At 43.8% G+C, this 26,761-nt stretch overlaps 1 protein-coding gene across 1 annotated transcript; it reads right to left on the reverse strand.

The window, feature by feature from the left end:
- Positions 1–626: 626 nt before the first annotated feature.
- IRF9 (interferon regulatory factor 9) lies at positions 627–26,495 on the reverse strand. Its single transcript, XM_060684788.2, has 9 exons — positions 26,305–26,495; positions 15,633–15,821; positions 13,763–13,946; positions 11,599–11,726; positions 9,364–9,466; positions 6,908–6,985; positions 4,714–5,073; positions 4,110–4,225; positions 627–1,163 (listed from the first exon to the last, which is right to left on the reverse strand). Exons 2-9 carry the CDS (start codon positions 15,819–15,821, stop codon positions 1,113–1,115), a joined length of 1,209 nt encoding a protein of 402 aa, XP_060540771.2. The 5' UTR covers positions 26,305–26,495; the 3' UTR covers positions 627–1,112.
- Positions 26,496–26,761: the final 266 nt, after the last annotated feature.

Raw genomic sequence — 26,761 nt, forward strand, 5'->3', positions numbered from 1 at the left:
GATCAAACACTGGCCGTGGGGGGTCGTGCTGCCCCCCCAGGCCCCGTTTTGGGCCTAGTAGGCCTCCCTGCAGCCTCCTGGGACCAAAAATTGGCCGTGGGTCGCGCTGCCCCCCAGGGCCCTGTTTTGGGCCTAGTAGGCCTCCCTGCAGCCCCCTGGGACCAAAAACTGGCCGTGGTGGGTCGCGCCGTACCCCCCCCCCCCATGCCCTGTTTTGGGCCTAGTAGGCCTCCCTGCAGCCTCCTGGGACCAAAAATGGGCCACAGGGAGGCGCCACACACCGCCGCACTCCCCCAGCTCCCGTGCATGTGCGCATAACCCCCACCCCCCGCGCATGCAAGTGTGACCCCCCACCCCCTACGCATGTACACACGTCTCCCACATGCACCCCACCCCCTGCGCATCCCGATAATCAGCCGGCGGGCGGGCACCGCATGCGCATTATAACTGAGCTGGGCGACGGCTCACATGCCAGCTGTGGCACGCGTGCCATAGGTTCGCTATCACGGGACTAGATGATTTACAAGGTCCATTCCAACTCTGTTAATCTGTAAATCTGAAAAACTACCTGTAAATTCAGTCGCAAAATAACCCCCGTTTTGAAGATTCATCCATCAGACACCAGATTATAACACGACTTTCACTAACGTTTTATTAATTCAGAACACAGTAAAAAGTCTGTCAGATTAGGTTTCTTTTAGAGTCAGGTAAAGTGCAAACAGTATAAAGTGACAATACAGGAAGGGGAAGAAGCAACAGATAAATTTTGCAGAAGATGGCAGAAAAGACATTTTTTTTCCACCGTATCTCAGCCAGGAAATGCAGAATTCGGCAGGACGGTCGGGCTACGGAAGGACGTTCGTCTCCTCATCTCCAAAACATAAAGAGATGATACCAAAATTCGCTTTTTTTTTTTTGGCCGTTTTTTAGTGTTTTCCTTTGGACGCCACCAGTAAGCAGCACTTCCAAGCCCGTCCAAATTTGGCCTCCAAACCAATGTTGGTTTCTTCTCAGGAGAAAGCAGGAATCAAAAGCTTTGTGTTCTCAGGATGTGGTTTCTGCAGATAAGGTGGCCAGGGAAACCACGCTGGGGTAGGAAACGAGGATCTCTACTACAGCGAGCAGCCGGAGGAACGCAGCCGGATAGCAAAAGTCTGTTCCATCTGGATGGATTGCAGATAGAAAGGAGAAAAAAAAGGAGGGTTCGTTAAACTTTTGGGGAGACACCGAAGAAACGGTTGGAGTTATTGGATTTAACCTGGTTTGTTCTCGTCGGCGACATTTTTATTTATTGACTGATTTGTACCCTGCCTTGATTGTTTTTACAAATAATTCGAGGTAGTGAATTTAGTAAATACTCGTCTTATTTTCCCTACAACAACACTGTGAGGTGGTTGGGCTGACAGAGAGAGGGACTGGCCCACCGTCACCCATTTGGCTTTCATGGCTAAAATGGGACTAGAACTCCCAATCTTCTAGTGATTGGCCCTAAGTCACTCAGCCGGCTTTCATGCCTTAGGTGGGACTAGAACTGACAGTCTCCTGGTGATTGGCCCTGAGTCACCCAGCCAGCTCTCATGCCTAAAGTGGGACTAGAACTCCCAGTCTCCTGGTGATTGGCCCTGAGTCACCCAGCCAGCTCTCATGCCTAAAGTGGGACTAGAACTCCCAGTCTCCTGGTGTTTGGATCAAAGTCATCCACCTGGCTTTCATGCGTTAGGAGGGACTAGAACTCCCCATCTTCTGGTGATTGGCCCTAAGTCACCCAGCCAGCTTTCATGCCTTAGCTGGGACTAGAACTCACCGTCTCCTGGTGATTAGCCCTGAGTCACCCAGCCAGCTCTCATGCCTAAAGTGGGACTAGAACTCCCAGTTTCCTGGTGATTGGCCCTGAGTCACCCAGCCAGCTCTCATGCCTAAAGTGGGACTAGAACTCCCAGTCTCCTGGTGATTGGATCAAAGTCATCCACCTGGCTTTCATGCATTAGGAGGGACTAGAACTCCCAGTCTCCGGGTGATTGGCCCTAAGTCACCCAGCCGGCTTTCATGCATTAGAAGGGACTAGAACTCCCAATCTCCGGGTGATTGGCTCAAAGTCTCCCACCTGGCTTTCGTGCGTTAGGAGGGACTAGAACTCCCCGTCTCCTGGTGATTGACCCTAAGTCACCTGCCGGCTTTCATGCCTTAGGTGGGACTAGAATTCACTTGGCTTTCATGCGTTAGGAGGGACTAGAACTCCCCGTCTCCTGGTGAGTGGTCCTAAGTCACCCACCCGGCTTTCATACCTAAGGAGGGACTAGAACTTACAGTCTCGTTGTAATGACTGGCTCAAGGTCATCCAGCTGGCTTTCATGCCAATAGTGGGACTAGAACTCACCATCTCCTGGTGATTTGCTCAAAGTCACCCAGCCGGGTTTCATGCTTGAGGCAAAACTAGAACTCACCGTCTCCTGGTTTATAGACCAGCACACCTAAACCACTACACGAATCTGGTTTCTCCATGATTATCCAGGATTATTGTTCTCCGTTCCCATCCCATAATAGCTTTCTATTAACCCAGGATGCTTTTCTACGCTTTCCCAATGCCACCCAAGGGATATCGGAGCCACGCAGTACCATCATCCACTTCCCATCTTCTCGTAAGCTAAAAGGTGGCCGAAATACAACCAAATCGAGGATGTCCCTTCATCCAGGCCCCAAATACAGAATACAGGAATCCAGAAGCGATCCAGAGAGCACAACAACCTTGGAAGTCTTTTGCTCCCATGTTCCACAGCCCTGTCCACCCACCAGGCATTGGTTTCGGAATCCCTGTCCGTAAAATTCTTGAGTTTCCCTCTGTGGACCATAGACTCCAATCTTGAGTTCGAAAAACTCCAGAGTTGTTTTCTCTGGCCACCGACCAATCAAAACGAACATCACTCAGCTCCGACATCACACAACCCCACCCCCCTGTCCATGGCGCATCAACGCCAACGTGCAATACAGGTAGTCCTCGACTTCAGACCACAATGGAGCCCCAACATCTCTGCGGCTAGGCAAGATAGTTGTAAAGTGAGGGGGGTTTTTTGTCCCGTTTTACGACCGTTTTTGCCAGAGTTGTGAAGTGAATTTCCTCCGGCTGTCAAGTTAGAAAAACACAGTCGTTAAACTGGATCTGGTTACCCCCGTCGATCGATGTTGCTTGTCCCGACTGTTGCAAACGGGGATTCAGGGGGACACTGCGACCGTCATCAATACGAGTCAGCGGAGGAGTGTCTGAATTTTGATTCAGACAGGGAGGCTGGAAGTGTGAAAAATGGCCACGTTCCTTATTTCAGTGCCGTTGAAACTTTCTCGCTCAACACATGGTCTTAAGTCGAGGACCACACATGTCTGTATGTGTGTGTGCATGTGTATTAGCAAAAAATCTTATTTTTATTCAGAAAGTTAAAATACACGCTCCAATTTTTTATTTTTATTTTTTTACAAAATCAAAACAAAAATAGACCAATGTGGTTTTTTTGGTCCAATTTAGTTTGTTTTTTGGCAAAATATTTTTGTTCTGACCTAAGCTTCCCCAGAGCGTGAAGCAGACTCCTTGTCCCGACAAAAAAATCCCTTTTTATTAAGTTACTGTGAATTCCTCTCATTCACATCCAGCAAAGTCTTTCAAGGGAGAATTTATAGTCACAGACCTTATCTGGTTTGGAGAGCTGCCAGGCCGATATCTTCAACACTTGGCAAGGAGCCACGAACCGAACTAATTGTCTCCTGCAAACTCCACTCCCCTGTCGCTCCTCTTTTATTCCCTCTGGGAGGGGCCATTCATCGTCCACCTGTGGCCTTACTCCCTAGTCGACCCTTGTTCTTTAAACTGTTCCCTTCGTCTGGAAACTCTGCGCACACTGGGAACAGGCTCCAGCTGTTCATCTGCCTCACTGATGTCTCACTCCGAAGGCAGCTGATAACTGGCATACGGCATTTCTGCCTCCGACGCAGAGCCCTCATCAGAGCCTTCCCCAGACTCCAGGACTGTCCCATGTTCCTCCCCAACCTCCTCACTGTCCAAATCTGCTGCCAGCTCTGCTGGCCGCTGGCGGACCACAACAATTTCCCCCTTTACTCACCTGAATGACGATGGGGTTGCAGTCCATATGTCCGTTTCTTTCCAGTTTACCTCCGATGTAGAGAATGACCCGGGAATCCGGGAGTGGAGCCAGGCCCCGTTGGTATTGCTCCAGAGCTGTGAATCCGAGACAGAAAGTTCAGCGATAGCAATTCAACGAACGACACCCCTCTTCCTTAATCTGATACGGACAGTCCTCGATTTACGACCGCAATGATAGGGCCTGAATTTCCACGATTGTGATCGTTAAGTTAAGTCGCCACAGGACTGCATCTGATTTTTTTTTTTTTTTGCTTTTTTCTTTGTGTTCAATAAGCGCTTAGTGAAGAGCGTACTGTCTGAATCAATTTCGTTAATTTCGAATGTTGGCTAAGTGGATGGTTATAAGTCAAGGACTAGCTCTGTGATGGCAAACCTATGGCACACGTGCCACAGAGCCCTCTCTGCAGGCACGTGAGCCGTTGCCCAGCTCAGCTGCACTGCGCATGTGTGGCTCCCGCCGACCAGCTGATTTTTGGGATGCGTAATGGATGGGGCACATGCGGGACACATGTGCGCATGTGCAGGACTGACGGGCTGTTTTGTTCACTTTGCCTCGTTCTCACCTGACCGAAACTCCCGGGATTTGAACAGCTGCTGGTGAGTGTTATTCTCCAGTTTGACTTGGCCCTCGGGGACCAAAAATCCCGACCACGAGACGCATACTTTGCCCCGGCATTGAATGAAGATCCCTTCGTGGTTACTGGCCACCATGATGCCTTTTTCCAACTCCTTGAGCAGACGCTGAATGATCACCGGCGCATTGGCCATGTTCACTGGGGCCGGCAAAACGAAACGTTTCATACAATTGACCGCGTCTTTCAGCGGAGCTGGGACCGACGTAATGAGAAATTCGCCTTCCGGTAACAAGTATTCGCAGATCGGTTCGCCCGCGTAGGCGATGGACATGCAAAGAGAAAAATCCTCTGAAAAACAAACCGATATTAAATTCAATATTCACTGAATTGATAATTCTGATTTTTTTCCTTGATCTGATCCGGGTGGTCCTCGACTTACGACCATAATGCGGACTGGAATTTTCATCGTCCGTCATTGTGGTAGTTAAGTCGAGTCGTCACACGACCAGATTTTACAACCATTTTTTTACAGGGGTCATAAGTTGAGTCGTTGCAGTTGTTAAGTGAATCATAGGGTCGTAAGTGTGAATCCAGCTTAACCAATGGCGGGGGTTTTGTTTTGGTTGAAAACATGTTAAAAATAAAGTCGCAAATTACCACAGTTGGGACTGCAATGTCCATCATAAGTCATTGCGGTTATATGTCGTGTCATCATATGACCGGACTCGATTTTACAACTACTTTTAAGAGCAGTCATAAATCGAGACACTGCAGTCTTTAAGTGAAACACGTGGTCATGTTAATCAATGGGGTGGGGTTTTTTTTTACTAGAAATTGGTAAAAAGATGTCACAAGAGACCACAATGGGGAACAGAATTTCCATCCTTATGTCATTGGGGTTGTAAATCGAGGATTATCCGTTAGCACAAGGATTGTGGCATCCAGGAGCCCCACCACAAGTTGCCAAATGGAGAAGACAACGATGGGGTGCGTGGGGATTCCTAGAAGGGGAAGGGAGGAGAGGGGCGAGGCCAGCCAGCAATTTAACTACCGTTAAATTCAGCCGTCCCGAACCGGCTGAATTCCACCACTGCTCGAAGGACAACACTACGGGAAATCAGGGAATATCAGATCTGCTGGGTGGTTATGATCTCTCCTTCCGACCCTTCCTCAAAGGGACCACAAACTCCATGATGTTATCAAAAAACAGACTCATTGTACACCCATAATCCTTGTCTCCTAGAGTTTTTTCAGGGCAAGGTTTCTCAACCTTGCTCACTTTAAGATGCGTGGACTTCAACTCCCAGAATTTTCCCCCCAGTCAGCTCTTTTTTTTCACTTTGCTGAAATCAAGATATATTACGTCGACCGCATTCCCACTATCTAGTAAGAAAATTATCCTATCCGAAAATGCAATGAAGGTAGTGTATTTTTCAGACTATAAGACGCACCTGACTGTAAGACGCACCTAACTTTAAAAGAGGAAATCAACAACAACAAAACAGGTTTTGGCCTCCGCGGGCCCCATTTTCAGCCCTTTTTTCGGCCCTTTTCTCGCCTTTTTTCGGCCCATTTTCAAGGCTTTTTTCTGCCCATTTCGAGGCTTTTCTCAGCCTGTTTTCAAGGCTTTTTTGGCCCGTTTTTGAGGCTTTTTTTCAGCCCATTTTTCGGCTTTTTTCGGCCCATTTTTCGGCTTTTTTCAGCCCATTTTTGAGGCTTTCCCCCCAAAAAAATGCTTCCCAAAAACAGGCCAAAAAAAGCCTCAAAAACGGGCTGAAAAAAGCCCCGAAAATGAGCCAAAAAAAAAAAAAAGGCCCCAAAATGCACCATGCAGAGGCAAAAAAATGGCTGGCAGGTGGGCGGGGCTTCGGCAATATTCGGTCTATAAGATGCACAGACATTTTCACCTCCTTTCAGGAGACAAAAAAGTGCGTCTTATAGTCCGAAAAATACGGAAGTTTAGCCACATGTCCTATCCGAAAATGCAATGAAGGTAGTTGAGCCACATTTTCAGATAGGATAATTTTCTTAATAGATAGTGGGAATGCGCTCGACGTAATATATTCTGGTAAATGCTTTGCTGGCTGGGGAATTCTGGGAGTTGAAGTCCACACGTCTTAAAAATGACCAGGGTCTGGAAATCGTGCTTCACCAGAAGATCCTCCCAGCTCTGGGATCTCACCTGTTGGTTCGGTAGCAGTCCTCACCACAGGGTTGGGATCTGTCCTCAAGCTGAAAGTAATCAGGTTCACTTCCGGCGCTGTAGGGATCAAACAAACAAGGAACGGTAAGGCCAAATGATCTACCCTTTCTCGTGACCAAATTACTTCACATAATTTGGGTGTAAATGTCATTTTTCTCCTGGGCTACGAGACGTCTCACTGATTCATGAGCGTCAATTATCTACTAGAAGTGATCTATTCGGCTAGAATCGATTTCCGGCAGGGATCTACTCCGGGTAACTTCAATGAGGCCATTCAACGTTGATTTCTAAGCAGACAATGCAGCTTCCCCCGCCCCCAACCACAGGTATAGGTAGTCCTCGATTTACGACCACAATTGAGTGCAAAATTTCCATTGCTAAGTAAGACATTTGTCTAAGGGAGTTTTGCTTTGCCTCATTTTACGACATTTCTCGCCACTGTGGCTAAGTGAATCACTGCAGCTGTTCAGTTAGTAACATGGTTGTTAAGTGAATCAGGCTTCACTATTGACTTGGCTGGTCAGAAGGTCGCAAAAGGGGATCCCGTGATCCCCAGGATACCACAACTGTCATAAGTATGAGTCAGTTGCCAAGCGTCTGAATTTTGATCGCGCGACCGCGAGGATGCTTTCGTAAGTGTGAAAACGGTCATAAGTTGCTTTTTTCAATGCCATCGTAACTTTGAACGGTCACTAAATGAATGGTTGTAAGTCGAGGATTAGCTATAAGCAACCGGGCGTAAGTCAGAGACTACTTGACCTCAGAACCGCTTTGAATTTTGTTCTCCCGCACAGACGATTTCTCAGTCAATGTCCTGTATGGAAAGTCCTCGGTTTACAACAGCTCATTTAGTGACCATTCAAAGTTACGACAGCACTGAAAAAGCGACTTATGGCCGTTTTTCACAGTTACGACCGTCGCAACATCCCCCGTGGTCACGTGAACAAAATTCAGACGCTTGTCAACTGACTCGTATTTATGACTGTCGCAGTGTCCCGGGGGTGGGAGGTGGTGTCACGTGATCTGCGACCTTCTGACAAGCAACGTCCGTGGAGAAGCCAGATTCACTTACCAACCATGTGACTAACTTAACAACCACAGTGATTCACTGAACAACCATGGCCAGAAAGGGGTGAAATTAATTGAACAACTATTTCACTTAGCAACAGAAATGTTGGGCTCAATTGTGGTCGTAAATGGAGGATTACCTGTACAACGTCTCTGTGACGACCCAGGGCATGGCACTGAGATAACACATAGAAGCTGGCAGTTCAAACCGCCCCTTTATTGCTCCAGAGCTCCCCAAACACTCCCACGTTTCTGGCAAGCCCCAGAGCAGAGTGAGAACAAACCCCCCACACAAACCTCAAGCAGCCTCTGGCTACAATTCATCCAGCCCAGCGGCTGTCTGCACCCAGGCTGCACGGCAATAAATCCCAAATATTATTTGGCAAAACAAGAGCCAAGCAAGGAGTTCGGGGAACAAAAGATCCAGATAATTAGTCCAGAACGCCAGCAAGGAATGCAAGGACTCTTGGTAAGTTCAAACGTCCGGTACACAACACTTCAGGAACTCAGTGTTTGTTCCCGACAAATGCTCTTCTCTGTTGTGTCCTGTCAGCGGCCTGTGCAGCTAGTAGCTGATTCTGACAGCGAGAAGGCTGGTGTGGTACTGCGCCAGCAGCCTGGGCAGCTGGCACTCGAGTCGGACAATGAGGAGGCTGGAGAATATGTGGTGCCAGAGGCGGGGATTCAGCCAGGGCCTTCAGAACCTCCAGAAGCTTCCATGGGTGAAGAGGAAAAAGAGGAGTCTCTTCTCGATGCACGAGCACACAGAGCTGCCAAAAGGCAGGAGTGGCTCCTCAAGAGGAGGTCTCCTCGAGAGTAAGGCTTGGGGCTAATTGGCCACTCCCTTAGCCTATTTAAGGAGGAACGCCAACTGAAGCAATTTACAGGGAACAACTTCGTTCACTCTCCTTCGTGTCTTGATCTTAGTTCTCTTATCAGTTACCTGCAAATTGCTTCTGGGCTTTCTGCCAATCCTAGTAAGATTATGATTATTTATTCTTTGGAGTCTTGTAGGCTGTTAAGAAAGTTAACTAACAGCCTTTCTTTGAAATAGACCGATTTAATTTAGTATTTATTTATTTTGTCGCACTTCTATGCCGCCCAACTCCCAAGGGACTCTAGTAAGCCTAGTAAACTAAACGTTTGTACAGACTTTGTGTGTACTGCGTTCTTTGGGGTCCGTAGCTGGGGCAGAACCTTCCCCATGGGGTCTCCTTAAGTCTCATTCCCCAGGTGTGCCTGGTGAGGCCCTCTCCTCGTGCGTGGCCTGCTCGGTTTGCACTGATCACGCCTTCGCTGCACTCTCTGAGCCCTTGCATCAGGAGGGGGTAGTCAATTTACGGGGCCGTGTGTATTCATTCCCCTACCTGGTTCAGCGGCCTGAGGACTGACTTGCCCGTTCTGGTAGTTGGACGGGTTGAAAACATTGGTCGCATGGCTCATCATGGCTTCTGGGGCGGGGGGCTCTTCCTGCGAGACCAAGAGAGAAGAGTGGGTGGTCTGTTGGCCAAAAGGCCCCGGCCGGATCCTTGACACAACTCCTTCATCCTTTGCTTTCATTAGCAGTCAGGCCAAAAGAGGAGGAGGAGGAGGAGGAGGAGGAGGAGGAGGAAGAGGAAGAGGAAGAAGAAAAAGAAGAAGAGGAGGAGGAGGAAGAGGAAGAGGAAGAGGAAGAAGAAAAAGAAAAAGAGGAGGAGGAGGAGGAAGAGGAAGAAGAAAAAGAAGAAGAGGAGGAAGAGGAAGAAGAAGAGGAAGAGGAAGAGGAGGAGGAGGAAGAAGAAGGAGGAGGAGGAGGAGGAAGAGGAAGAAGAAAAAGAAGAGGAGAAGGAAGAGGAAGAGGAAGAGGAAGAAGAGGAGAAGGAGGAGAAAGAAGAAGAAGAAGAGAGGAGGAAGAAGAAGAGGAAGAGGAAGAAGAAGGAGGAGGAGGAGGAAGAGGAAGAAGAAAAAGAAAAGAAGAGGAGGAGGAGGAGGAAGAAGAGGAGGAGGAAGAGGAAAAGGAAGAGGAAGAAGAAAAAGAAGAAAAAGAAGAAGAGGAGAAGGAGGAAGAGGAAGAGGAAGAAGAGGAGGAAGAAGAAGAAGAAGAGGAGGAGGAGGAGGAGGAGGAGGAGGAGGAGGAGGAGGAGGAGGAGGAGGAAGAGGAGAACAGAGTCAAAAGGGACCTTGGAGGTCTTCTAGTCCAACCCCCTGCTCAGGCAGGAAACTCTATGCAATTTCAGACAAATGGTGGTCCAATCTCTATTAAAAAGGAAGACAAGGAAGAGGAAGAGAAGAACGAGAAGGAGGAAGGAGGAGGAGGAGGAAGAAAAGGGCTGCGGGGTCCTTGATGCTCTCTGAGCTTGGCGGTTTTCTGGCAGACGTTACATTTCCCAACTAGGTAACATCATCAGTGCTAGAAGGGAGTTGGGTTTGTGGAAAAGAGGGAGGAAGAGGAGACGAAGGAGAAGAAAGAAAAGGCCAAGGAGGAAAAGAAAGAGGAGAAAGGAAAAGAGAAGATGGAGAAGAAGGAGGAGGAGGAGAAAGATGGAGAGGAGGAAAGGGGAAAGAGGTAGGGAGTGAATAAGAAGAAGTAAGAGGAGAAGAAAGACAAGGACAAGGAAGAAAAAGAAGCTGAAGAAAAAGGGAAAGATTAGGAGGAGGAGAACGAGAAGAAAGAAAAGGAGGAGGAGGAGGAGGAGAGGGAGGAGGAGAAGGGAAAGAAAAAGTGAAACAGGGCGAATGAAAAGGAGAAAGAGTAGATGAAGGAGAAGAAAGAAAAGGCCAAGGAGGAAGAGGAGGAAAAAGAAAAAAAGAAGAACAAGATGAAAGAAAAGGAGGGGGAGGAGGAGGAGGAGGAGGAAGAGGAGGAGAAGAAAGAAAAGAGAAAGGGAAATGGGGAGAACAAGGAGAAAGAGAAGAAAGAAAAGGTCAAGGAGGAAAAGGAAGTGGAGGAGAAAGAAAAAGAGAAGGAGAAGAAAGAAAAGGAGAAGGAGGAGAAGGAAAAGGAGGAGAAAGATGGGGAGGAGGAAAGGGGAAAGAGGTAGGGAGCGAATAAGGAGTAAGAGGAGAAGAAAGACAAGGACAAGGAAGAAAAAGAAGAGGAAGAAAAAGGGAAAGATTAGGAGGAGAAGGAGAACGAGACGAAAGAAAAGGAGAAGGAGGAGGTAGAGGAGGAGAAAGAGGGAGAGGAGGAGGAGAAGGGAAAGAGAAAGGGAAACGGGACGAACGAGAAGGAGAAAGAGGAGGTGAAGGAGAAGCAAGAAAAGGAGGAGGAGGTAGTGGAGGAGAAGGGATAGAGGAGAACTTCAAACAAAGCAAAGGCAAGTCATCTCCAGATAAGATTGTGTCAGTAGTTCTCACCCTGGGCTGCTTTAAGACGCGCGAGGATTTCAGCTCCCAGAATCTCCCAGCCACTGGATTTGAAGTCTACGTATAGTCTTAACGCGGCCACGGTTAAGAAATCCTAGCCTAGGGGTAGATCTGTTCCCAGTCCGGGATGTCCTTTCTCCGTCGCACTGAGCCAGGCGTGGGGACACCGAGAGTCCCCTCCTCTATCTTGACCCGATCCAGGCCAGGCCTCCCACCCCTCACCCGGGATCCCAACCAGCCTAATCTTCGCCCCTTACCCTTTGCAACAGCGACAGGGAATCGGCCGGCGGCTGGATCTCCTCCCTGGGACTCGCCGCCTCCGCCTCGGAGCTGCTGGCATCCTCCATTCTCCCCTGGTTGGTTTTCGGTGTTTTGGCCTTCTTGCCTTGGAAGAAAGAGAGGACGGGATCTTAAAACACAATTTTTAGGCCATCATCCTGGTTTTTTTCCCCCCCGACAGCCCTGCAAGGTAGGCCAGGTCAGAAAAAAGATCGTTAAGGATTACGAGAAGGCTGGGGCTGTGTGTCACAATCTCGGCTGCTTTAAGAGGTGAGGACTTCAACTCCCAGAATTCCCCCAGCCAGCGGAAGTCCATCCCTCTTAAAGCATGCAGGGTAGAGGATTCTGGGAAATGAAGTCCGCCCATTTTAAAGCATGCTGCCTGGAGAATTCTGGGAGTTGAAGTTCACAGCTCTTAAAGCAAGGTGGCTGGGGAATTCTGGGAACTAAAGTCTTCCTTTTTTAAAAGCATACTGTCTGAGGAATTCTGGGAGTTGAAGTTCTCACCTCTTAAAACAAGGTGGCTGGGGAATTCTGGGAACTAGTCTTCCGATCTAAAAGCATACGGTCTGGGGAATTCTGGGAGTTGAAGTCCACCCATCTTAAAGCACCTGGATGAAGATTTCTGGGAATTGAAGCCCATCCATCTTGAAGCACTGCTGGGTGGGGAATTCTGGGAGTTGAAGTCCTCACCTCTTAAAGCAAGGTGTTGGGGGAATTCTGGGAGTTGAAGTCCACCCATCTTGAAGCATGCGGGCTGGGGAAATTCTGGGAGTTGAAGTCCACCATCTTAAAGCACGCTGGGTGGGGAATTCTGGGAGATGAAGTTCACACCTCTTAAAGCAAGGTGGCTGGGGAATTCTGGGAGTTGAAGTCCTCACCTCTTAAAGCAAGGTGTTGGGGGAATTCTGGGAGTTGAAGTCCTCACCTCTTAAAGCAAGGTGTTGGGGGAATTCTGGGAGTCAAAGTCCTCACCTCTTAAAGCAAGATGTCTGGGGAATTCTGGGAATTGAGGTTCACAGCTCTTAAAGCAAGGTGTCTGGGGAATTCTGGGAGTTGAAGTCCACAACTCTTAAAGCAAGGTGTCTGGGGAATTCTGGGAACTAAAGTCTTCCTAACTTAAAGCATACAGTTTGGGGAATTCTGGGAGTTGAAGTCCACCCATCTTAAAGAACGCTGGATGAAGATTTCTGGGAATTGAAGCCCATCCATCTTAAAGGATGCTGGGTGGGGAATTCTGGGAGTTGAAGTCCTCACCTCTTAAAGCAAGGTGTTGGGGGAATTCTGGGAGTCGAAGTCCTCACCTCTTAAAGCAACGTGGCAGGGGAATTCTGGGAATTGAAGCCCATCTATCTTGAAGCAAGCTGGCTGGGGAATTCTGGGAGTTGAAGTCCACTCCTTTTGAAACATGCTGGCTAGGGAATTCTGGGAATTGAAGCCCACCCATCTTGAAGCACTACTGGGTAGGGAATTCTGGGAGTTGAAGTCCTCAACTCTTAAAGCAAGGTGGCTGGGGAATTCTGGGAAAGATTCTTCCTATCTTAAAGCATACTGTCTGAGGAATTCTGGGAATTGAAGCCCACCCATCTTGAAGCACTGCTGGCTGGGGAATTCTGGGAGCTGAAGCCCACCCATCTTAAAGCTGCTTAAAGCTTGAAAAACACGGCTTTAAATCCGTGCCCTCAAAAATGGCTGCTACGGGTCGAATGCAGCTCCTGACACCTCGCGCCAAGGTTGAACCGAGCCGAGATGCAGAAATTCAGAATATCTGGGCCGGGGTTCAGAAACCCGGGTTCAAATCTTCCTTCCTGCTGCTTTCTTTCCTGGCGTGGCCTACTTGGAAGGTGGATGCAAATCGAAAAATAACAAAGATCGATGGGGGCCAGTGAGATACCGGATGGAATGAATAAATGTTCCAAATTCTGCAATTCCTACAGAGGAGATCGATCGGTGGAAAACATCCGGGTTCTCCCAGCTGCCCCCCACCCCCATGTTCCTGGGCCGGCCTGATGACCCCAAAGACACTGCCCTCAGGCTCACGCTGGCTGGGGCTGATGGGAATTGGAGTCCCGCGTAGCTCCGCAAGACACAGGAAGAAGGTTCTGCAGAGAGAGAGAGAGAGAATCCGGCGCGTTTCCTTACCCGTCGGCTGCTCCGCAACCGGCACCAAGCGGTATACTTTGTAAGGCTCCGTCACATCCGACCGGGAAAGGGACGGCATTTCCTCGAACTCGGGACTTTTGGTCAAAGCGCAGCGGATGCGCGTCTTCCAAGTCGCCGGGTTGTGTTCTCCAGGTTTGTATTTTCCTTTATAGATAGCCCAGGCCTAAGAAAGAAAGAAAGAAAGAAAGAAAGAAAGAAAGAAAGAAAGAAAGAAAGAAAGAAAGAAAGAAAGAAAGAAAGAAAGAAAGAAAGAAAGAAAGAAAGAAAGAAAGAAAGAAAGAAAGAAAGAAAGAAAGAAAGAAAGAAAGAAAGAAAGAAAGAAAGAAAGAAATTACTTACGTGTATCATCATCTTTTAATAAACCCATAATCTCTTGCTGGATGGAGTCTGGGCAACTGAATGGAGCTGAGTGTTTTACTGGCCGGATGCTTTTCCTGTCGCCAATGCGGAGTTTTGTTCAGCAGATATATTCTCATCGTGCCCAGAGACAGAAATATCTGCCTCTACCTAGAATTGAACTCACGGCCTCCTGATTGTGAGGCGAGAACTCCACCTCTAGGCACTGTTGCTAATACCCAGTGTGGTCACATGACCGGGGGGGGGAGGCAGCTGTTGAAACTTGGGAACTGGGTACCCTGTGGAGATCCGTCGTAACTTCGAATGGTCATGCCTAAGGCAGGACTAGAATTCCCAGTCTCTTGGTGACTGGCCCAAATTCACCCAGCCAGCTTTCATGCCTAAAGCGGTACTAGAATTCCCCATCTCCTGGTGATTGGCCCAAAGTCACCCAGCAGGCTTAACTCACCATCTCCTAGTGATTGGCCCAAAGTCTCCCAACCGGCTTTCATGCCTAAAGTGGGACTAGAATTCCCAATCTCCTAGTGATTGGCCCAAAGTCTCCCAGCCGGCTTTTATGCCTAAGGCAGAACTAGAATTCCCAGTCTCCTAGTGATTGGCCCAAAGTCACCCAGCTGGCTTTCATGCCTAAGACGGGACTAGAATTCCCAGTCTCCTAGTGATTGGCCCAAAGTCTCCCAGCCGGCTTTTATGCCTAAGGCAGAACTAGAATTCCCAGTCTCCTAGTGATTGGCCCAAAGTCTCCCAGCCGGCTTTCATGCCTAAGGCGGGACTAGAATTCCCAGTCTCCTGGTGATTGGCCCAAAGTCACCCAGCCGGCTTTCTTGCCTAAAGCAGGACTAGAATTCCCAGTCTCCTAGTGATTGGCCCAAAGTCTCCCAGCCGGCTTTCATGCCTAAGGCGGGACTAGAATTCCCAGTCTCCTAGTGATTGGCCCAAAGTCACCCAGCAGGCTTTCTTGCCTAAAGCGGGACTAGAATTCCCAGTCTCCTAGTGATTGGCCCAAAGTCACCCAGCAGGCTTTCATGCCTAAGACAGGACTAGAATTCCCAGTCTCCTAGTGATTGGCCCAAAGTCACCCAGCTGGCTTTCATGCCTAAAACGGGACTAGAATTCCCAGTCTCCTAGTGATTGGCCCAAAGTCTCCCAGCTGGCTTTTATGCCTAAGGCAGAACTAGAATTCCCAGTCTCCTGGTGATTGGCCCAAAGTCACCCAGCTGGCTTTCATGCCTAAGGCGGGACTAGAATTCCCAGTCTCCTAGTGATTGGCCCAAAGTCACCCAGCAGGCTTTCTTGCCTAAGGCGGGACTAGAACTCCCCGTCCCCCTGGTGATTGGCCCAAAGTTATTGGCTATTTTGGGTTGCTGCAGCACAAGGCGGGCTTATTTATTTATCCCGCTGTTTATGCCGCAATCACGTTTTGTCGTAACCACGACCGCTTTCGACAATTCCCAACGTCCCATTTGCGCACCCGACTCTACCAACTCATCACCTTGAAAAAACCAGCGTCTTCTTCCTGTCGGAATTCCTGCTTTCCGGCGTGTTTCCACGGGATACGGAACATGGTTTTGGCCGGAGGGTCATGCCAAACCAAACCTGGGTACTTCCCGCTCTCCACCTGCTCCACCGTCCAGTCTCGGAGTTTCCGAGTGGATCGCTTCCCTCGCTTGGAGGTCGCCATCTATGAGGAAGAGCCGAAAAATAATAATAATAATAATAATAAAAAGATAATGCAGCTAGTCCTCAACGTGCAACCGTTCGTCTAGTGACCCTTCAAACTTACGACGAGATGGGAAAAAAATGATGTGAGAGGGCTTGATACTTCAGCAATTTCTTTCTTTTCTTATTTTATTTTATTTTATTTATTTTATTTTTTAAATTTATTTTCTTATTTTACTCTATTTTCTTATCTTCTTTTCTTCTTTTCTTTTCTTTTCTTATTTTCTTATTATTTTATTTTATTTTATTTTATTTTATATTTTATTTTATTTTATTTTATTTATTTTATTTTTTTATTTTATTTTATTATTTTATTTTATTTTATTTTATTATTTTATTTTATTTTATTTTATTTATTTATTTAATTTAATTTATTTTATTTTTTAAATTTATTTTATTTCACTCTATTTTCTTTTCTTATTTTCTTTTCTTATTTTCTTTTCTTTTTTCTTTTTTTATATTTTTATTTTATTTTATTATTTTTTCTTATTTTATTTTATTTATTTTATTTTCTTATTTTATTTTTTTGTTTTCTTATTTTACTGTTTTATTATTTTATTTTCTTATTTTATTTTATTTTATTTATTTTATTTTTTTAATTTATTTTCTTATTTTACTCTATTTTCTTATTTTTTTTCTTATTTTTTTTTCTTTTTTTCTTTTTTTCTTATTTTATTTTATTTATTTTATTTTCTTATTTTATTTTATTTTATTTATTTTATTTTTTTAATTTATTTTCTTATTTTACTCTATTTTCTTATTTTATGTTCTTTTTTTCTTTTCTTTTTTAATTTAGTTTCTTATTTTTCTCTTTCTTATTTTATTTTATTTTCTTCTTTTCTTTTCTTTTTTTAATTTATTTTCTTATTTTACTCTATTTTCTTATTTTATTTTATTTTATTTTATTTTCTTATGTTATTTTATTTTCTTATTTGCTTTTATTTATTGTTATCCCTGCCGTGTGATTTTCCTTTAATTTTTAATTTATTTAATTTGCCGCCCCGTCTCGTTCCAAAGTGACTTTGGGCAGCTTTGAGGTTGCAAACCGGTCCTGGGTTCAAATGCAGTTGGCTTATGAAGCTCTACCCAGACCATGGTACAGGTAATCCTCGACTTACGACCATTCGTTTAGCAACCGTTCGAAGGTACAACACTGGGGGAAAAAAGGGATTGACCATTGGTCCTCGGCCCTTATGACCGTTACACCACCCCCACGGTCACATGATCAAAATTAGGCTGCTTGGCAACCAACAGTGGTTGCGGCATCCCAGAGTCACATGATCGCCATTTACGGCCTTTCCAGCTGGCTTCCAACAAACAAAGTCAATGGGGGAAGCCGGATTCGCTTAGCGACCGCGCGATTCACTTAACAACCACAGCGATTCGCTCAAAGAACAGTGACAAAAGAGGTTATAAGACTGATCTTGCTTCACAATGGAAATTCTACTCTCAATTCTGGTCGTAAGTCGAGGCCCATCCGTAATTATTTGCCGATTTCTCGCCAAACCAAAGACGTATCTTCCGCCGTGCCCTTCAAACTTTCTTTTTTCAGCAAGCCGGGCTGGCTTAATATATATTTTTTAAATATTTTTAATTGGTTTGTTATTTTAAATTGGGGCCAAATTAATATTTATCTTTTTAATTGTTTTTAATGTTTGTATTGTATGTTTTTTATCTGGCTGTACACCGCCCTGAGTCCCTCGGGAGAAGGTGTGGTACATAAATTCGAAATAAAATAAAATAAAATAACAAATTAGCGATGACTAGCATTGATGACGTTACCTAGTTGGGTCATGAAATGTCTGTGAGAAAAACACCAAGCTCAGAGGGAACCAAGGACCCCACAGTCTTTTTCCCCCGTCTCCCCCTCATCTCCCTTCTCCCCCTCTTTTTCCTCCTCCTCCTCCTCTCCGCAAACCCCACTCCCTTCTAGCACTGATGACGTTCCCTAGTTGGGTCACGAAACGTCTGCGAGAAAACCACCAAGCTCAGAGAGCACCAAGGTCCGTCCGTCTCCCGTTCTAACCCTGCACTACAAATATTCTCCTTTATTGGAAGCCATCTTCAATTGCCTACCATTTGGATTAATACCATCTAGTCCAGGGGTCCCCAACCTTTCGGACCTCCGGGACCACTAAATTCATAATTTTAAATCCCGCGGACCACGACTATAGATCTGCCTAATGACCGGCTGGGTAGGCGTGGTTAGGTGGTCATGTGACTGGGTGGGCATGGCCAACTCGATGTCACTCATGTCAAGGGGCTCCTTGCCGGCCTCTACTCGCCCCTCCCCTCCCAGCCCTTCCTCGCCTCGGGGCTCCTTAGGGCCCCAAGAGGAAGCAGTTGTTGGAGCTAAGCAGCCACCGTGAGAAAGAGTTGGCTCAGTTCAAATTGGATCTGACTGAGAAGGAGGCTCAGCAGAAGTACCTCACTGAGGACTAGGAGCATAGACTTTCCAAGCAGAGGGAAGACCTCTGGGAATGCAAAGCCAGGCGCTGGCGCCTGGAGGCTTAGCGGGCTGAGATGGTCAGCCAGTTCCAGGCCGTGATGCAGTCCCACTGGAACAAGGCCCTCAGGCTCTTCCCGCCATCCTTCAGCCAAAGCCCCACACCAGAAGGCCGAAGCAGACCCCGAGTTAGAATTTCTGCCCCGCTCCGACCCACACAAGAAGACCCCGAAGGGGGAGACTCTCTGTAGCAACACAAGCGTTCATTGCACGTATCCGGCCCAGGGGCTGTAGTTTGAGGACCCCTGATTTAGTGCAATATAAAAAAATGCAAATAATTGTTCTGCGGACCACCAAAATTTTCTCACGGACCGCCAGTGGTGTACGGACCCCCGATTAGTGACCGCTGCTTTAGCAGAAGGACAGACCGCTATTCGTTCTGTTTTTCTCCCCACATGAATGAACTTGAATGGCATGGGACCTGGGTATTTTAAACTGTTTTAAACTTTTGGGGTTTTAAATTAAGCCAAATTTATTTAATACTTTTAAATTATTTTAAATTGATGTCTATTCTGTTTTTAAATAGGCTGAGTCCTTCGGGAGAAGGGCGGTATAGAAATAAAATAATAATAATAATAATAATAATAATAATAATAATAATAATAATAATAATAATAATAATAATAATAATAATAATTGGTTAATCTTTAGTGAGATTCACAGCCTTTGAGGCTGGTTAATAGCTCAGCAGCTCGAGTCTTATTATTATTATTATTATTATTATTATTATTATTATTATTATTATTATTATTATTATTATTATTAGCGGGACCGCCTTCTGCCGCCGATAGCCTCCCACCGACCAGTATGCTCCCACAGAGAGGGACTCCTCAGGGTGCCGTCAGCCAGGCAATGTCGGCTGGCGACCCCCATGGGGAGGGCCTTCTCTGTGGTAGCTCCTGCCCTCTGGAACGATTTGCCCCCGGAGATACGAAGGATATCGGATCTCCGGGTTTTTCGCCGTGCCCTAAAAACTTTTCTTTTCCATCAAGCAGGGCTGGCGTGAAACACCCCCCCCCCTTTTTAAGTCTTTTTAGTCTTTTTTCAGCTTTTTAAATTGTCAAATGGGTTTTAGTTTTCAATTGTTTTAAATTTTTGGGCCACAGTTATATAAGGAGAATCCAAGACCTCAGTGCCTTCCGTCGTGCCCTTAAAACCCATTTTTTCAAGCAAGCCGGGCTGGCTTAAGAAGAAATTTTTAAATGTTTTAATTGGTAGTGAGTTTTAATTGGGCCAAATTTATATATCTTTTAATTGTTTTTTTTAATATTTGTACTGCATGTTTTTTAATTTTGGTTGTACACCGCCCTGAGTCCTCAGGGAGAAGGGCGGTATAGAAATTTAATAATAAATAAATAAATAAATAAATAAATAAATAAATAAATAAAGAAATAAAGAAATAAATAAATAAATAAATAAATAAATAAATAAATAATTCTTTTAATACTTTTAAATTTTGTATTGATATGTATTTTAGTTCTGGCTGTGCACCGCCCTGAGTCCACTAGGAGAAGGGCGGGATATAAATTGAATAAATAAATAAATAAATAAATAAACAAGCAAGCAAACAAACAAACAAACAAACTTAAAACTTTTCTTTTAAGTTTTAAACTTGTTTGCCATCTTGTTTTTTTTTTTTTTTTAATTTTTATGCTGTCCTTTTTATCCGTGCCTTTGAGACGGTTAGGATTCGGCTGTTGCAAACCGTTCACCCAGGCGAGACGGACGTAGAAATTTAAAAACGAAACGAAATGAAATGAAAACCTGAGAGAAGAGCAGATGGAAAGCTCATTCTTTAAAAAAAAACAACAACAACAATCCAGATTTGGAAATAACTTCAAGCAGACAAGGACTAGCAAAAAAAAGACATCAAGGAAGTTTCGGTGAAAAAACACACTACCCACACAAAGAGGTTTCTTTGTTGAACTTCCAGTAACCTCAGAAAATCAGAGATATGATAGAAGCATCTCCTGAGTGGGCTGTACAAAGAGAGCAAAAAAGACTTCAAATAAATAAATAAACGAGAAAGAGAGAAAGAGAGAGAGAGAGAGACGTTAAATAATAATAATAAGAAGAAGAAAAGCCTTTTTTAGTCTTTTTTAGCTTTTTAAATCGTCAAATGTGTTTGAGTTTTCAATGTTTTAAATTTTGGGGCCACAGTTATACAATTCTTTTAATACTTTTAAATTTTGTATTGATATGTGTTTTAGTTCTGGCTGTGCCACCGCCCTGAGTCCACTAGGAGAAGGGCGGGATATAAATTGAATAAATAAGAAGAAGAAGAAGAAGGAGGAGGAGGAAGAAGAGAAGGAGAAGGAGGAGGAGAAGGGGAAGGAGAAGGAAAAAAGAAGGGGAAGGGGAGAGGGGAAGAGGTAGAGGAAGGAGAAGGAGAAGGAGAAGAAGAAGAATTATTTCACAAAACACTTCAAGAAATTGCAGCTTCCTGCAATAACACCAGCGGAACTGCAAAAAACTGTGCTACTTGGAACATCGTACATCTTAAAAAGGTATTTGGTTGATCCCTAGGACGCTGGCAGCAATCCGTATCAACCATTAGCACCAGTATTTGTGACACATTTTTAAATGTCCAGTTGACTTGAGTTTCATTTTTAATAAATAAAAGAGAATAATAATAATAATAATAATAATAATATAATCTTTATAAAAGATTTTTAAAATTTTAAATATTTTTTAGTATTTATATATTCAATTTTAAATTGGTTTTAAAAGTTTGGGGTTTTAAATTTGTCGGGGCCAAAATTATTTAATTTGATTTTATTCTATTTTTTAAATTTTGTATTGTATGTGTTTTTATTGTTTGGCTGTGCACCGCCCTGAGTCCTTCGGGAGTAGGGCAGTATAGAAATCTAATAAATAATAATAATAATAATAATAATAATAATAATAATAATAATAATAATAATAATAATAATAATAATAATAATAATAAATATAAATATAAATATAAATATAAATATAAAAATAAAAATAAAAATAAAAATAAAAATACCACAAAGAATATTGTGGCTGTAGAAATCAGCTACTGTTAAGTCAAGTCAATAAAATGTCTTCCGTGGAAATCAAGATGAATGAATGAATGAATGAATGAAAGAAACTCAATGGATTTTCGCTGTTCTGCAAAAGTCTGCTTTAACTTGGACACCTCTCCCTCCCAACCAGTCTCTTGACCTAAACTGGGAAAGCAACTTAGAAATCATCATCATCATCATCATCATCATAGAAGGAAAAGGAGGAGAAGGAGGAGGAGAAGGAGAAGAAGAAGAAGGAGAAGAGGTAGAGGTAGAGGAAGGAGAAGGAGAAGGAGGAGGAGGAGGAGGAGGAGGAGGAGGAGGAGGAGGAGGAGGAGGAGGAGAAGAAGAAGAAGAAGAAGAAGAAGAAGAAGAAGAAGAAGAAGAAGATGAAGATACATTGACATTTTGAACTTATTACAACTGACTTTGCAAAAAACAACCTTACTCAGACCTGCCCATATACTCAGATGCTTAATAGTTCTAAGGTTTCTTTGCTAGGCCTTGAACTGTTAAATTTTAACCAGTTCCAGACTGTCAATCAAATTGAAGATTGAATCTTAACTAGGAATAATCGTTCTGACTTTATAATATTTCGGAATTGCCTATATATTCAGACGCTACTTTAATACAGTAGCTCTTAGGTCCTTGGTTAGGCTGATAAGTATTTATGAGTCCCAAAGTGTGAATTGAATTGAAGATTAAATCAACAAGAAGAGTAAAAATAAAGCAGAAGAGAAGAGAAAGAACGAGAGAAGATAATCAAATCCAAAGACCAGCAAATAGAAATAGAACGACAGTGGCAAGGGCAAGCAAGGAGAGCACCAATCGTCATAAGGCTCCTTGGGCGCAACCCCAAAAAGCTACTAAACACCACCGGCATTGACAAATTCGCCAAGAGTCAATTGCAGACGGCGGCTGTACTCGGAACAGCTTCCGTCCTACGACGACGATATCTTTTTTTTTTTTTATTGAAAAAGTTTTTCAAATACAAATTTTTCCCCCTTTTATTCCCCCCCTCCTCCCTCCCCCCCTCCCCCTCCCCTCCCCCCATGGCTTCTTCAAAATAAAATCATTGATATCAACTTAAATAATACTTTACCATCCTTTTACACCACCCCCCACATGCTAACCATTTCTTTCTAACATTGTTATTATATCCCCCCTGATACTATACATTTCAAAGCAACCTTCAGCTATAAAACTATATAATAAATCCTAATTTGACATTTATTCAACTCTTAATCTACCCATTTCCTCCACCCCCATACATATATCTCTTAATTCAAGTCTTTTACGTATATTAATATCTGAACCTAACATCCCTTTTAGTAAACTAAACAATCAGTAACCTAACCTATCTCCACCCATTTTCCTACAGGTCTACCATACATAATATTTTGATATCTTTGTTCTTCTACCCATGCCACACCACTAAAAAATATTTCCATATCTAAACAAAATCCTCAAATGACTTTAAATTTGTAATCCATATGATATCTTCTGTAATGTCTTTCAGCTAGATTATTAATTCCATCACCCATGTTACGACGACGATATCTTTACTACCGTCAAACATCCCAGATCTGCCTATCCCAGGTCCTTGATAAGGACTCGATAGTTAAACAGGAATGCAAAACCCAGTCTGAACACCTGGCCGGCCGGCCGATGATCAGTAATAATAATAATAATAATAATAATAATAATAATAATAATAATAATAATAATAATAATAATAATAAGTCTTACATCCTCTGACGATACCTTAACAGTTCCTAGGTCCTTGGTTAGGACTTGAGCTGCTGTGCTATTAACCAGCCTCAAAGGCTGTGAATCTCACCAAAGATTAAATAAATAATAATAGTAATAATAGTAATAATAATAGTAATAGTAATTCTGCCAACCTAGCAGTTCAAAAGCACATAAAAAATGCAAGTAGAAAAATAGGGACCGCCTTTGGTGGGAAGGTAATAGCGTTCCGTGCGGCTTTGGCGTTGAGTCATGCCGGCCACATGACCACGGAGACGTCTTCGGACAGCGCTGGCTCTTCGGCTTTGAAATTGAGATGAACACTGCCCCCTAGAGTCGGGAACGACTAGCACGTATGTGCGAGGGGAACCTTTACCTTTAATAATAGTAATACTAATAATATCACAAAAATATCATTGACTGGCGCTGATGGTTGATAGGGGTTGCTGCCAGCATCTTAGGTATCAACCAAATATCTTCTTCTTCTTCTTCTTCTTCTTCTTCTTCTTCTTCTTCTTCTTCTTCTTCTTCTTCTTCTTCTTCTTCTTCTTCTTCTTCTTCTTCTTCTTCTTCTTCTTCTTCTTCCTCTTCCTCTTCCTCTTCCTCTTCCTCTTCTTCTTATTATTATTATTATTATTATTATTATTATTTATTGAATTTGTATACCGCCCTACTCCCGAAGGACTCAGGGTGGTGAACAGCCAAATAAAATACATATAATACAAATGTTAAAAAAAACCCATTAAAATACAATTAAATAATTGGCCCGGAAAACGAAATTTAAAACACCCCAAATTCATAAGACAAATTTAAAATTTTTAAATTTTTAAATTTTAAAAAATTTTAAAACTTTAAAAAACTTAAAAATGTACGATGGGATACATTTTTAAATGTTCAGCTGACTGAGTTTCATATTCAATGAATAAGAGATGATGATGATGATGATGATGATAATAAATAATAATAAAAATAATAACACCTCCAAACTACAATTACAACTAAACACAACTACTACAAGAACAATAAATATACATATTTTTTCTAACGAAAGCATAAAAATAAGACCTCTTAATTACATTCGGGGCTGCTCTTCTACCCTCTCAATTAGATCAATTATGAATAAGAGAATGTACATTTACAATCTGTGTATAAGAAATAAAAATAAACAACTTTTTTCAAACAACAACAACAATAATAATACCTCTGAACTATTGGCATCACAGCCCGCCCCATCATCCCCAACCAACCTGGGAAGATGTTTTGCCCGCTCGTGCCTCATCTTTCAGGGAAAATCTCCCACCCACCCCCCAAAAAACCCTAGCCACATTTATTAAATTTATTTAATTTCATTTAATTAATTAATTTTATTTTATTTAATAAAATTTAATAAAAAATTATTTCATTTCATATAGAATAGAATAGAATAGAATAGAATTTTTTTTATTGGCCAAGGGTGACTGGACACACAAGGAATTTGTCTTCGGTGCATATGCTTTAAAATTTAATTTTTATTTTATTTTAATCGAATTTAATAAAAATAATTTTATCATCATTAAAAAACAAAAGGAAAGTCGCAAGAGACATTCGATCCCTTAATGTAATGCCTTTTTAGCAGCAGCGCCTGGGTTCGTTCTTTCTTTCTTTCTTTCTTTCTTTCTTTCTTTCTTTCTTCCTTCCTTCCTTCCTTATCTTTCCTTCCTCCCTCCCTTCTTCCTTCCTTCCTTCTCTTTCTTTCCTTCCTCCCTCCCTCCCTTCTTCCTTCCTTCCTTCTTTTTCTTTCTTCCTTCCCTTCCTTCCTCCCTCCTTTCTTTCTCTCTTTCTTCCTTGTCTTCCTTTCTTTTTCCTTCCTCCCTCCCTTCTTCCTTCTGTCCTTTCTTACTTCCTTCTCCTTCCTTCCTTCTTTCCTTTCTTCCTTCTCCTTCCTTCCTCCCTCCCTCCCTTCTTCCTTCTGTCCTTCTTTCTTCCGTCTCTTTCCTTCCTTCCTCCATCCCTCCCTTCTTCCTTCCTTCCCTTTCTTTCTTTTTCTTTCTTTCTTCCTTCCTTCTCTTTCCTTCCTCCCTCCCTCCCTTCTTCCTTCCTTCTTTCTTTCTTCCTTCTTTCTTTCCTTCCTCCCTCCCTCCCTTCTTCCTTCCGTCCTTCCTTCTTTTTCTTCCTTCTCTTTCTTTCCTTCCTTCCTCTCTCCCTCATTTCTTCCTTCCGTCCTTCCGTCCTTCTTTCTTCCTTCCCTTCCTTCCTTCCTCTCTCCCTCCTTTCTTTCTCTTTCTTTCTTTCTTCCTTCTCTTTCTTTCTCTTTCCTCCCTCCCTCCCTTCTTCCTTCTGTCCTTCCTTCCTTCCTTCTTCCTTCCTTCCTTCCTTCTCCTTCCTTCCTTCTTTCCTTTCTTCCTTCTCCTTCCTTCCTTCCTCCCTCCCTCCCTTCTTCCTTCCGTCCTTCTTTCTTCCTTCTCTTTCTTTCCTTCCTTCCTTCCTTCCTTCTTTCTTTCTTCCATCTCTTCCCTCCCTCCCTCCCTCCTTTCTTTCCTTCCTTCCTTCCTTCCTCTCTCCTCCCTCCCTCCTTCCTTCCGTCCTTCTTTCTTCCTTCTCCTTCCTTCCTTCCTTCCTTCCTTCCTTCCTTCCTTCTTTCTTTCTTTCTTCCATCTCTTCCCTCCCTCCCTCCCTCCATCCTTTCCTTCCTTCCTTCCTTCCTTCCTTCCTCTCTCCTCCCTCCCTCCCTCCTTCCTTCCTTCCTTCCTTATTTATTGCTCGTCAAGCATGCATTTGATAACAGATACAAGTGTAACCATAATTATGAATACATGAAATGGTTATGGGTATGATGCTTTTCTCCCCCAATAATAACAACAATAATAAACAACAACAACCATAGACAGACAGAGAGAGAGATCGGCCGGCCGGTGCAATATTTGCAGAGTTTTTTTTTTTAAAAAAAACCAAAAATTAAATGATGCCCCTTTGCAAAAATAAATAAATAAATAAATAATTTTTTTTTAAAAAATTAAAAATAAGTCCTTCCCGTCGGCATAACAATTAAAGAACGGCAAACCGATCGTGCCCGTTTGCGAGCAGGTCCAGAAGTCAATCGATCGCTCGATCGTGCAGTTTGCATCAAAAGTAAATAAACTTTTTTTAAAAAAAACAAAACAAAAAGCGGAAAAAAGTCCTACCTGGCCGCGCTTCTCTTGCTCTCTTCTTTCCTTCTCTTTCTCCTTCCCTTCTTCCTCCCTGCCGATGCTCCAGACCGGTTTAAAAAATAATAATAATAATAATTAAAAAAAAAAAGGCAGCGCTTCCCGGGGTGCCAGCTGGCGCCTAGCCCCGCCTGTTCTCGCTCCGGTCCGCCCCCTCGGCCCCGCCCGATTCCATTTCTCCGTGGCTTTTTCATCCTTCCCAGAAATCACGTGTCGTCGCGCTTTCGGACCGCGGCGACCTCCAGGGGGCGGCAGAGAGCTGGCTTTTAAATATATATATATTTAAATATATATATATATATATATATATATATATAGTGGAATCTTAATACAGGAGAATATTTGTAGCTCAGGTTGAAATGAGAGGTTGATTCCTCAAAGTGGAATATTGTGTCCTGTGTATATTTAGCCATCACTTCTCTTTTATCTCCTT

The sequence above is a fragment of the Pantherophis guttatus genome, chromosome 4, assembly GCF_059756535.1.
Source record: "Pantherophis guttatus breed Tessera chromosome 4, ASM5975653v1, whole genome shotgun sequence".
NCBI lineage: Eukaryota > Metazoa > Chordata > Lepidosauria > Squamata > Colubridae > Pantherophis > Pantherophis guttatus.